General features: G+C 46.7%; 3 protein-coding genes across 4 annotated transcripts in view; 2 read left to right on the top strand and 1 right to left on the bottom strand.

Annotated features, from left to right (window-relative positions):
• The first annotated feature begins 3,243 nt into the window (after positions 1 to 3,243).
• Positions 3,244 to 3,890, top strand: LOC109534752. 2 transcript variants are annotated; one of them, XM_019900524.2, is made up of 3 exons: positions 3,244 to 3,428; positions 3,486 to 3,617; positions 3,661 to 3,890. In XM_019900524.2, the coding sequence occupies exons 1-3, from the start codon at positions 3,306 to 3,308 to the stop codon at positions 3,754 to 3,756; spliced, it is 351 nt and encodes a 116-aa protein (XP_019756083.1). In that variant the 5' UTR covers positions 3,244 to 3,305; the 3' UTR covers positions 3,757 to 3,890. The 2 variants fall into 2 exon arrangements, with proteins under 2 accessions (XP_019756083.1, XP_019756085.1); XM_019900526.2 differs by having other exon boundaries at positions 3,246 to 3,428; positions 3,676 to 3,890.
• LOC109534751 (hyccin) lies at positions 3,708 to 5,713 on the bottom strand. Its single transcript, XM_019900523.2, has 6 exons — positions 5,362 to 5,713; positions 5,141 to 5,305; positions 4,790 to 5,085; positions 4,458 to 4,684; positions 4,262 to 4,402; positions 3,708 to 4,199 (listed from the first exon to the last, which is right to left on the bottom strand). The coding sequence occupies exons 1-6, from the start codon at positions 5,515 to 5,517 to the stop codon at positions 3,922 to 3,924; spliced, it is 1,263 nt and encodes a 420-aa protein (XP_019756082.1). The 5' UTR covers positions 5,518 to 5,713; the 3' UTR covers positions 3,708 to 3,921.
• Positions 5,714 to 5,763: 50 nt separating this feature from the next.
• Positions 5,764 to 12,151, top strand: part of LOC109534750 (histone deacetylase 7) — an 8,992-nt gene continuing 2,604 nt past the window's right edge. Inside the window, exons 1-7 of the mRNA XM_019900522.2 lie at positions 5,764 to 6,079; positions 6,136 to 6,238; positions 7,862 to 8,633; positions 10,481 to 10,548; positions 10,867 to 11,021; positions 11,075 to 11,338; positions 11,392 to 11,564. Coding sequence (XP_019756081.1) covers positions 8,263 to 8,633; positions 10,481 to 10,548; positions 10,867 to 11,021; positions 11,075 to 11,338; positions 11,392 to 11,564 — 1,031 coding nt within the window. The 5' untranslated portion in view covers positions 5,764 to 6,079; positions 6,136 to 6,238; positions 7,862 to 8,262. The remainder of the gene's footprint in view (positions 6,080 to 6,135; positions 6,239 to 7,861; positions 8,634 to 10,480; positions 10,549 to 10,866; positions 11,022 to 11,074; positions 11,339 to 11,391; positions 11,565 to 12,151) is intronic.

Raw genomic sequence — 12,151 nt, 5'->3', positions numbered from 1 at the left:
CAAGATTATTGCAAAATTTCATGTTTTCCGTCCCGTTTTGCATGTTTCTCGGAAACAAAATGAGCAAGAACGCTCGTTTTTACATCATTCCAGAGATAACTAAATGGCCTTTATTCGAAGTTTCTTAAGAACCATTCGAGACACAGAATTCGTTTTGCATCGTTGGATAGAGATTCAGTCGTAACAACGTGAGTGAGGAAATTCGAATAGTTTTGGCCCAGAATATCAGACACTTAGGTGCAAGATTATGCCAAAATTCCATGTTTTTCGTCCCGTTTTTGCTGATATCTCGGAGGCAAAATGAGCAAGAACGCTCATGTGTACCTCATTCAAGACATAAATAAATGACCTTTTTAGAAAGTGAACCATGGATGGGGAAATGTTGGCAGTTTTATCAAAAAGGGCTTGAATTCAAGAAGTTTTAGATTTGCGTGGTTGTTTTTTAGCTGCAAAATCAACTTGAACATGACGCTGCTTTTTTCGAAATTTCTCAAGAACCATTTGAGCCACAGAATTCGTTTTGGCATCGTTGGATAGAGAATTGAATGGGGGGGTCATAACCCCCTTAACCCGCCCCCTGGATCTACCCTTGGGTGTAGGTAAAGAATCGACTTGGTAATAATTGATTTGCAACCGTTTTTGGTATCATAACTATTTTTTAATTAATGTTTCATAATAAGTTTTGTGTGCTCTTTATCATTACAGCTTTAAGTGCTTATCACATTTTCTTAGTTAACGGTAAGTTTCTAATACACTTTTTAAAATAATAAACAATTAAATAAAAATATAATAATGTAACTTCCTAATAAATATCCGTTGAACTGAACTTGGCATTTTACATTACTCTCTGGATACTTTTTTACTTTTTCTTTCTTTAATCCTATATTTCTGTTCCCTTAAAACTTGCTTATAGTAAGCAAATCTTTTTCCATGCTTTTATTACTATGGCCAAACCTGCTATTTTCAATTCCTGCGCTCTTACGTTGAGAAATTCCGGCCATAGTCAGCTAAACAAGCAGCAATTAATAAATATTTAATAACAAAGTAGGAACCAAACTGACTCGTACAAGAAATATAATACAGAAAACTGGGAAGAGAAAACCAAAATAGTTTTCAATTTTAGCGCAGAATTTCAATTTAAGACCCTTACAATAAAAGCTCTAAAGTGGCAATCCCACTGGTTCAGCCCTGGGTTCTATGTTCTATGGTCGCTACCACAGATTACAGAAATTGCTCTGGTAGCTACTCAACTGGAAATGGAAATTGCATATGTGATAACTCGATAACAAATTACTACTTTATCGACAACTTGGCAACACAGCTTGCTTTTTTCTCGAAATGATGTGGTATCCTCAAGCTCTTGTATTTTAGACTGACGAACCAAATCAGTTTTAATGATGTATTTTAGTTTTACCAACGTGAAAACAATACTTTCTTATTTTTGCTCAATCACTTGCATTTTGATCAATAGGTACTGTTTGAATTTTCAAAATTAGAACCATCTAACCCAATCTAACATTTTATCGATTTATATAAGTATTTTATTTAGTAAGTATATCGACTATTTTCTCCATAAATGTACCTGTTAGCTTTAACACCGCTTTTTAACTTTTACAAAACGAGCGCTAGTCGTCTTGGCAGATCTTTTTTTCCTCTAATACACTATAGAAACGTTTTAACGACAATACCAAGACTGAGGTTACATGTTTACATGCTCCGCATTGCAGCTGCCACGCCCGACTAGCTACTTGACGTCACAACTGGTCCCAGCCAATGACAGCGCGTTACAAGAATGATTTGAATTATACAGTTTTTAATTGCTTATATTAATTACATAGAAAGAACAAATGAGTTTTTTGGTAAACTGTGGTGTTTTTAATAGTATTAAGTTACGTTTGCCAGTAATATTTTTCAAATTTCATTTTCTATTTGACACTCAAATACGAGAAGACCATTAAATTTTCTATGAAACTATTTATCTTTATCATGTCTCTATACCTAAGCGTCAAATTTCCGAAATATATGGACATTATTGTAAAAATTCGATTCATTATATCCCCCTCGATCAGCTTGTTGCGTACTCACAAACCCCGTACAAATGTGACGAACTTAGTGCGAAGTTTTTGGAAATAAAGCGGATTTTTTTCCGCTTTGGAAGAAATGTTTAAATAGTATTCGAAGATGGTATTTTTTTGTATAAGCGGCAGCGCTGCATTACTGAATATATTTTTGATCACTAGATCATTATTGCTCAAAGAAGTAGCCAAAGATTCAGACCAATTCAAAGTCGTGTTTTCCGTATACGTTTAACGTGCCATCAACCGCGAGGCGCCCTGTATAAGGTCAATGAGAACTAATGACTTTATTATAGTTGGCCTGGTTTAAATAACCAAAATTCTAATCTAAAAAGGCCGCTTAAGGTACTATTTATGTTTCGGTCAAAATAGCGATGGTGCAGACGATCGCCGCCCAAAATCCGCTTTGCGCAGTGTGGACAAAAGTTCACTTTGCGCACTCGGCAGGAAACTAACTATTTTCCAAGGAATTATGTTGGGAAATTTTAACCTAATTTCCACTCAATATTACCAAGGCCCGGGACAACGAAAGTTTCACCAAGCAGGCCAAACAAGCAGAAACAATCACCTCTAAATCTTCCAGTGGAGGTCAATGATCCCGATATCTAGACTGACTTGCTTGTCAGAAGTTCAAACTTTTGCCGCTCGCCTCAAAATAAATCAAAGTACACATTACCCAAATACTGCTGTTGATGGAGTTCCATTCGTAGTTCAGCTCAGCCCTAATCAGCTCCTTGTAGCAGCGTCTTCGATGCACTTTCACTGGAAACATTTGCAAAAAGTCAAGTGAAAACAAATGAACTAACAACAATTGTCTAAACGCGCCGGAAAATTTCGAAGCTAAGCCACTCTAGTGAATGAAGATGGCGCTAGTGAGTTTTCGTGCCAGTGGAGAAAATCGTGATTTATGGCAGTTTTTCTTTGGAATTTTCATCACGCTTTGGCTGATTTTCCCAGATGAGTATCTGACATCTTCCTTAGGAATATCAAGTGGAGCTGAGGAAATTTTTCGAAAGTGGGCGTGGTGAGGAAAAGGGGCGTGGCGCTAAAGTAAAATGAAAAAATTCAGGAGAACATTTGCATTTATCCCAGCAAATTGTAGGCACATGAGGAGGCAGGAAGGTATTCTTTATTTTTTTAACACGTCTAAGGGCGCAGCCGTGTGGGTGTTATTGATCGCCGCTCGGAAAAGCGGCAATTGTGGCGTATTTACCGACAAATCAAAACAGCATGATGTTGTTGGTTTACGGGATTCTGCTGCCGGCTGTCCTGCAGCTGCTGTTGCCCGTCCAGGGCAAAAACAAAGTGACCTACACGTTCCCCGAGTTTCCCTACAAGGAGACCAAGAAAAATGTGCGTCCACCCCAGTTATCTCCCTAGCAGGAGTGTTGACGGGGTTGTCTGTTGCAGGAGGCGATTTTCCGGGAAGTGGAAGTAGCCTGCGAGAAGGGCTGTTTGGGGAAAAACGGGCTATCGAAGATCACCTGCGTGAGACAGTGCGTGTCGCCCTCCTGCTACCGGGACCTTTACCAGCAGGACTTGGTAAGTTCGGCGCCCCCCACGCAGCTTCAATAATGGCCTGTAGTTTTTCTACTTTCAGCTGGAGGACGGAGAGGTGGACGTGAGACTGAACTCGTTTAAGGGTTGTTTTATTCAACGATACAACAAATCCCGCCCTTAAGCCTAACACCGATAAACACATAGATTAGTAACAGTTAACGCGCTCCTGTTGAGAAAGATGGCTTTTTGTACTCGTTATACATTGGAAATTACTCTAAACTATACATATCACAATAAAGTAATGCTCAGTTAAGATCTCCCACCTTTAATTACTCCCTTAAGTACTCTAGACAGCGCTCACATGCACCGAACTGTAGTTGGATTCATTGAGGGTGGCGTCGAAGACGCCATCGGGGGCGGAGTTGAGCTCGGTGCCCGCCTGATCGATCTGGACGGCGCCTTTGGTCTTGTCCTTGTGCTTCTTCGTAAGCCCCGGCAGCTTCGGCAGGTGCTTCAGCGCGCTCACCGTCTTGTTCTTCACCTTTTCGGTATCCTCCTGCTCCTCTGTGATGGAGTCCAAGGGGGCGTCAGTCGGCTGCTGGTCGTCCTGAATCGGGATGTCGTCTGCAACCAATCAGAGCTCGATTAAAACCCGCAGTTGCCTCAGGGCGGCGTTTGGAGCTCACCAGGCAGCTTCCTGGTGCGGAACGAAGCGTTGGTGATCATCGATTTGGAGATGCTGTGCGCGTGTGAAGGGCGCGAGGTGATGGAAATCGTCGGCGAGTGCTGCAGAAGGTTCTTGATGGCGCTGCCGGCCAGCAGGACGTCTGCAACCCAACCAGCGCTTATAAACCCGACTACTGCAGGGGGCGGCAACAGTACCTGGAAAGTTCTCGTAAGTTCCGCGCTGGATGATGTCGTGCAAGGCCTGGATGGCGCCGCTGGCGCTCCGTTCCGCTCCATGATAGACCACGTGCAGCAGCTCGATCAGCAGCGGCCCCGAGATCTGCACCCGCGGCATGAGGGAGAGCGGCTGCTGCAGGCTGCAGTCGCTGGCGATGGAGCTGCGTGAACTGCTGGAGGTGCGACTGAACCCCTGCGTCACCAGTCTACCACAAAACCGGGATTAGCTCGAGGTTTCAGGAGCAATGGGCGATTTGCAGAAATAGAAGATTGAAAGCCGATATAAATGGTCAAGTTGTATCAACCCCTACCTAGAAATGCCTCTGCAGGTAAGCTCAATCCCCTGCGTGCTCACATTGGCGAGCTGTTGATTGTAGAGGAACAACAGGGCGGTAACGACACGCTGTCGGGTTTGGGCGTTGAGGGTCTCGACTTGGGGCAGCGGCCCCCAACTAACCAACTTGGTGTTGCATTCCTCCCACCGCCTCAGCGAGCTCTCCACTATAAAGGCACGTTCCAGACTGCTGGAGTCATGGTAGATGGAAGACTGCGCTATGCTGGGGATGCGGAAGGAGAGCGTGCAGGGCTGCCCTTTGACGTCCACTACCTATGACTGAAACCGTGAATGGGGGCCCAGAGGGCTCACGCCAGTTGACACAGACCTCCAAGTTATACAGGCTGACCAGCAGCGCTTGCACTTGAGTGCAGGCCTTGTCCGTCAAGTGCAGGAACACCAGAATCGGGATGTACTGGACGGCGAATTTGCGCAGCTGGGGCTCGCCTGAGCGGTAGAAGTTGAACAGCTGCTGGCAGATGCCCTCGATCAGCTGCAAACCACTGACGGTGCAAATGCCAATTTGGGGCCTTCGCAGGCAGGACTTACGTTGTCCGACTTGTAGCGCTGCGGCTCGGCCAGGATACTGTACAGGGCGATGCTGATCTCGTCGTTATGCTCCTGTTCAGTAGCGTAAGTGTGGATTTCGCTTTCGGTTAGCGACTCGAACTCGTCGATCCACTCGAGCACCAGCGTGCAGGCCATTGTGGTCACCTAGAAGCGGAAGCGGCACACCCAGTCTTTGAAGCTTAACACATATTAGCAGCTAGTGGACTATTGACCGATTGCTAATCGCCCAAATTACCCAAATTAAAACCCGAACTAACTATTGTTTTGGTCAAGTGTCAACACAACCTTCAAGTTTGACGGCCACAGCACCCGCAACCGGAAAACAACTAGTCCCTTAGAATAGTTGGCACTACTGCAACCAGTTTGATGTCTGGTTAACCCCGTTAACCCCTAACCAAAGTTCCAGTGAAAACAAGTGTTTTTTTCGGTGAGGGGCCCCCTTTTTAAACCGATGTTTGGAAGACCAAACAAGGTAACCCCAAACAAAACCGTGCCTCTGAGCAGTTGAGTGGAAAAAGAGTGGCAGCCCGCAGAGTTGACTTACCAAAGGGGGGCTCAGGCACAGCTCCCCAAAGCACCTAGCTAACGTGCTTTCCTTCATGGCAGTCGCTGGCACAACCCCAGGCTGCTGATAGGAAATAGACCCTGATCAATAGAGGCCTGCTGTGGTTTCCCACATTTATTAAATCCGATCCAGGTGCGTTAACAAGGGTGTGGGCGTTTAAATTGGGGCTGATGTTCTGGTTTTTTCAGGCCAGCTGATAGTGTGGAGTTATTTGCAGGGGGCATGGAGTGACTGAGCCCCTTGATGCCAGCTTTAATCCTCCAAGGAGTTCCACCCAAAAACCTGCCCGAGGTATGCAAAGTTTTCTCCTTAACTCCCCCCTTAAATCTACTGGCCAAATTTGCCATCCTTAGTCAGTGGACGCTTGAATTAAATCGTCGCTTAAATCATATTAAATGGAATGGGAAAATTCTTCACTAATTGGCATAGACGGAATTTCTGGACAATGGCGAATGCGCTTAGCGCTGATTAAAATTCCTTGGCGATTAAGATGGTTAATGTAACTGCATTAAGAGCTCTGTTTGATTCAGTAATATTTGAAGGCAACGAGAAGCGATTTTCTGGGAATTCAAAGTGCGTCACATTCACGTAGCCGAATGGTGAAGCACACTTAACATTGAAAGTACAAAATCGTGCATAAAACTTTCCATAGAGAGTAATAATAATTGTTGCTGCCGCACAATAATGAGATAATGATTGAAATCCGCTCAACCAACACACAGTCAACATAATGCGCCGTGGATCGGATCACCCGAACTGGTACATTGGAACAGATTCCGGCTATTTTTAGCCGGAATCGTGTCGAAAGTGTGTTAAAATAAACCGGTGGATTCTATTTGGGGCCAAACCGAGAAAAAACGAAAAAAACGCAACAGTGTTTGAGCCCCAAACGAATCGCTGGCTTCGCCCTCCCGTCCCGCCGCCCATCTCACTCTCTCGCTCTCTATTTGTAAATCGTTACGGAAAAATGGATTTATTTATAATAAAGATTTTCTATTTTTATCGCAACCTTGGCGTTGTTACATTCCGCACTGTGTTGCCACGTGTGTCCGATAACAATCAGCCCGCTGGTCCGGCAGGGAAAACTGTTGCTCAGGTGGGGCGGGCACGTGCTTTGCCCCCTTTTCCAGCCCCCAAATGGCTCCCAGAAGTGGACCGCCTGAAATATTGCACATTTTTTGCGCTTTCCATCAAACAGCCACTCGAAACTGGAGCAAATTTCGCTAGTTTCCTTGCCAACTGCCAGCTTCAGCAGCGTCCGCGACGGGCTAATTTTCTGAAAAATTATCTTGCCTGGTTGCGTTGATTTGGACTCGAATTTTTGAGGGGCCGGAATCGGAAAACAGTAGATGATCGGAAGCTGATGATGGTTTATTGGGAACGAAACGTTGGTACGGACTAAAGTGTCTACTTTGGGTAAACATTCCGAAAGCTGTATGCGGTTTTTTTTAACATTCAAAGATCATTTTTGAACTGCTAACCGTGTGGGAATTTTTTCAAGATAATTGTTCGTTTTACATTTGGCTTAACAGTGCAAACTTGTGCCAACCTCAGGCACCCCCAGGGCCGGTTTCGAGCCTATTAGCTCTCATCAGGTGGGTTCAGTCTGAAATTAGCGATTCTGAAACCTGCACTTTATAATGCCAATGTATTTACATCGGCGCGGAAACTACATAGTTGCTGTAGTTCACTTATTATGTTTTCAAGCATCTTTCCTAAATAAGATAAATTTGAAGCCTTTAGTTTATCATCCGACTTATAAATTGGTAGAATTTCCACTATTTTTAATGCTTCTGGCCATTCTGGCAGAAGACGAGTGAAGGCATCTAGATGTGGTTTTCACTAAAATTCCGTCAAAAAATTCAAAAATGGGAATGATTTTACTCTTTTTGATTGATTGAATGATGTTTGCAGATGCTGTGCGCCTGCAGTGGAATTATCTGGCCGCATGAAAGTGCCGCCGCTGGTTGAGAAGCAGGCGCGTTGCGGTCCTGCTGAGCAGTCGAGGGGCGCAACAAAGACAGCATTGGGTGGTGCAGTCTGCGCAAGCAGGACGGTGGCATTCCTGCTGTTCGGTGATCGCCGCGAGCGAACGTTTCGCCTCTAAACGACGCAATTATCAATAGGAAGCGACTCGGCAACAGTGTGGTGGAGTCGAGGATCGCGGCTCGGCGTGTTCCGAACATTCAGCGTAACTGCGACCGAAATGACCTCACATAAAATTGACGAATTAAATCTGACAGTGGTTTTGCCGTCCGAGAACGGCGTTTCGTGGTGATTTTGTGCGCGAATGGTGGCTTGGCCCCGAAGAACTCATGTCATGGACAATAACTAAGGGGATGGCGGATGGAGAGGCGCCCGAACGCGAACTCGAGCAGCAAATCCTGCAGATCAAGAAGCAACACCAGCTGCAGCACCAGATCCTGCTGCAGCGCTTCCACCAGCAGCAGCAGCACCTTGCTGAGCAGCACGAGCAGCAGCTGCGCCAGCACCTGAAGGAGTTCTGGGACCGGCAGAAGCAGCTGCAGGAGCTGCGCCAGCGAGAGCAACTGGAGGCCCTCAGAAAGAAGGAGAAGCATGAGGAGAGTGCGGTTGCCTCCACGGAGGTGAAGCAGAAGCTGCAGGACTTTCTGAGGCAGCGCCGCTCAGGCAACTCCAAAATCGCCCGTCCGGAGAACTCCTGCTGGTAAGTGCAAAAGTCCAAATCCGCGCTGTTTGTAAACAGTCAATTAGACACAACAACTGCTAATCGCTGCTCGTTGTGGAATCGCACCTTATTTACGCACGTCCATCCATTCATGGCATTCACTAGCCAGTCGATAGCGACTTTCCTGCCAGTGTTTGTTTATATTAAGGCATTGATGAGCCTTTATCTGAATGTGCACAACAAGTAGGTACGGGGACGGGCGCCGGCCTGACGACGGCTGCCCCAAGGGCCGAAACTTTCATTCGTCCTCTACGTAATCTAGGAACGCTCCCAATGAACTTTGTAATATTAGTTCATAGTTATAGTTGCGTTATCATTAGCCAGCTGTGATGACCTTCCTCAAAGTTGCAATTGTTTGCATTTAATTAACAATCAACTGGTTAAAGTCGAAGCTGACACTCGCGCTCATTGGCTGCACGCCCCCCAAGTCCTGCCACACTGACAGAACCACGTTGTCCCACTTGCAGCTCACATTGTGGGCGTGGTCATGTGGTTCCCGCCAAAAATTCGCCAATTTTCGACCATAACTTTTGCATAGGAAAGTGCGGCCTATCAAACAAACAAGCCAATCGCTTATCTTCCGGCTGGTTAAAAATAGACGTGGGACAATTAAATAAGCAATAAAATTAAAAATACACAGCGTACATGTGTAACCTTCGCCTCTACTGGGATAACCACCAATGCATTGCTGGTTGTGTGTGCCGTTTGTCATTAATTTCCTCCTCTTATAGTGACAGATTCAACGCAAATGTCACCACTACTTTGACAGTTGACGTTTTAAGTAAAATAGGCGCTTTAACGCCGATTGGCGCCAATTAAACGTCAACTGTCTTCTCAATCAAGTGACATTTGGTAAAAACACACCAGTAAAGCTGTGTGACTTAAAAACCCTATTAAACCCCGGTTACTTTATTGTCACTCTCTTCTGTCACATGGCACCTGTCTATGTGGCGTTTTGCCTTGGAAACGCGCACTTTAGGGCTGCCCGAGTGCCCTAAAGCAGCTGAAAATAGATTCGCCCTCTATTAATAGATTGATGGTTGAGAACAATCGGATGTGCGCAATTTTCCTGTTCGATCCGCTTGCACTGTTTGGCAACAACCCCTACACCCCACGTGGGGGTGGCGGCTATTTTTAGCATTCCCAGTGACGTGTATACAAATCGCTTTATCTCAACTCGCATCAATTATTCAATAAACCCCAAAATTGGAAGATTTTCATTGCTTTCCATCGCATTTTCTGCCAACGGTCCACCCGTCACCTGTCAGATGTTGACAGCTCGTGACGTGGCGGGCAAACAATCGCCGCTAAAGGGCGTGGCCGCGGTCAATTAGCGATTAAACAACTCGGGCTGGTTGATGATAAAGTCATTGCAAGAGACGATGTGGAGTGTGGCGAACAGTAGTTAAAAATACGCCCAACATGTGTTATAAAAATTCACATTGAGTCACGGAACGGGCGCGTTTAAACGGACATTTCTATTAATGAAATCCACTATTTTTAGTTCGGGTTGCGTCTATTTTCGAATCCTATCTGTCCACAACAGCATAATGCTGATGGATCTCATAACACGGCAAGGGAACAAAGGGAATTCGCTTTATTTTCGTCACACGATCATTTCAATTATAGATTCTCGTAAAACACTGTTGGCGCAATCCAACCGGGAGCTGTCAATTTGACATTGACAATGACACTGTGGCCTCCATGTTGGTTCGAAGCCGGTTTTACACTGGAGCTTGCGCCTAATGTGGCCCCTAAGGGGCTTTGAAGTGATTCGATTTTCTATAGAGAACGGTGAAGGTCAAGCAGTTTTTTTTCTGTTACAGGTCGGAGGGGATGGATACAGCGTCGGATTCTTCGCCAACGAATAACGATTTTCCATTGCGGAAAACAGGTAAATTTGCCTTTGTTGTACATTTACCTTTAATGTGTCGTTTGAGCCACGTGCCTAAGGCAAAAAACGATTTTTAATTGGATTCGAGGAAAGGATCGCGTTGCTGTGACCTTTCACGCGAAATATGCTTTAATATAGAAAAAATCGTGGAGCGACATCTAGTGGGCGGCGCTCGGCTGCTCTACAGGTGAAGCCCAACACTCCCCCTCATCAATATAAATGTATAGAATCTAATGGAATCGGCGGCCTTGGGCCAATCAATAGCCGGCCAGGCTCAAGGACTGGAATTTATTGTTTTTTTATTCTGGGTGTTTTTAGCCTCCGAGCCTAATTTGCTCAAAGTGCGGCTCAAGCAGCGCGTTATGGAGCGGCGCAGCGGCCCGCTGAGCAAACGACTGCCGCCCTCGCTCAAGAAAAAGCTGCTCAGCTCGTGCTTGCCGCCCAGCGACTCGCCCCCTCAAGAGCCCCCCAAGGTAAAACCGGCTTGTGCTCCTGATTGGTGGTTTTATCTGCGAACTTCTTGCAGGAGTTGAGTCCACCCTGCGAAGCCGAGGAATATCAGCGGCTGCCACTCTTCAGCAGCCCCTCAATGCCCAACATTTCGCTGGCAGCCCATCATGTTTTTAGCCCGGATCTGTCGGAGGCGGCCGTGCGGGCGGCCTGTACGGCCCGCCTGGGGATGCCGCTCACCGGGCAGATGCTGCCCGGCACCCTGCCCTTCTACCCCTCGCTGCCTGCCATTGACAGCGAGCACGAAGAAACGCCGCTCGATACCATCAGCGAACTGCAGGTGAGACACGGGGAGCGAGGCAGGAGGCAGTTTCAAGATAAGGCCTGGTTTAGGAGCCTCAAATCCGGGGCGTGATCCGGCCGTTGGGCAGGACGCAGTCGTCGCCGCTCCCTCTGGGCCATCCGCTGCTGCGAGGGCCGCTGCCGCCCGAGCCGGAGCCGCCCCAGCCGCCGCCCGAGGAGCAGGAGCAGCGGGATCTCGAGCTCAGGCCCAACGAGTCCAGAAGGTGGGTAAACAAGACGCTTCAACCAAGTAATGATTATATGCGAAACGGCCGCCCACGCGCGCTGATGTTGGCGGCGTCTATTTCCGTCCCGGTAGGTGGTCGCCATATACTTTATTGATTCGTCTATTCTTAGACATCAGTGCCTTCAAGGCCGCCCCTCGTTCCCGTTGGGAGGATGAGGGCGCATTGGCGGGGGCGGCCAGGACGCCAATCGGGCCTTTCTAAGTGGGAGCGATCGGTTTATGTAAAAGGCCTTTTATCAGACTATGAAGGCCTTCACGGCCGGTTAAATCACATCTAGGAATGTTTTCCGGGCTTTGAAGCCGTGGTCTATGGGAATTTCCTCATGACGTTTCGTCCACAACTGCGGTGGACATTATCAAAGGCGATGAGGCAGTGGGCGAAGTGATCTCCCGTGCTTTCCGACTAAGATTGGTTCAACTGTTGGATTGGTGGGGGTTCAAATGCCTCGGCGCACACGCTGTTCGGTGTAAAACGCGCTTCCAATCTGGATTGAGTGCCGTAATTTCTTCTTTTCTGTTAAAGTTGTTTTGGTGTTTAAATATTTCGATGGCCTCTCTGGTGAG

This window comes from Dendroctonus ponderosae, unplaced genomic scaffold, assembly GCF_020466585.1.
Source record: "Dendroctonus ponderosae isolate FM_Combo_2020 unplaced genomic scaffold, Dpon_F_20191213v2 Dpon_F_20191213_11, whole genome shotgun sequence".
Lineage (NCBI taxonomy): Eukaryota > Metazoa > Arthropoda > Insecta > Coleoptera > Curculionidae > Dendroctonus > Dendroctonus ponderosae.
The sequence above is the reverse complement of the archived record's forward strand: the minus strand, read 5'-3'. Positions and strand labels throughout refer to the sequence as shown.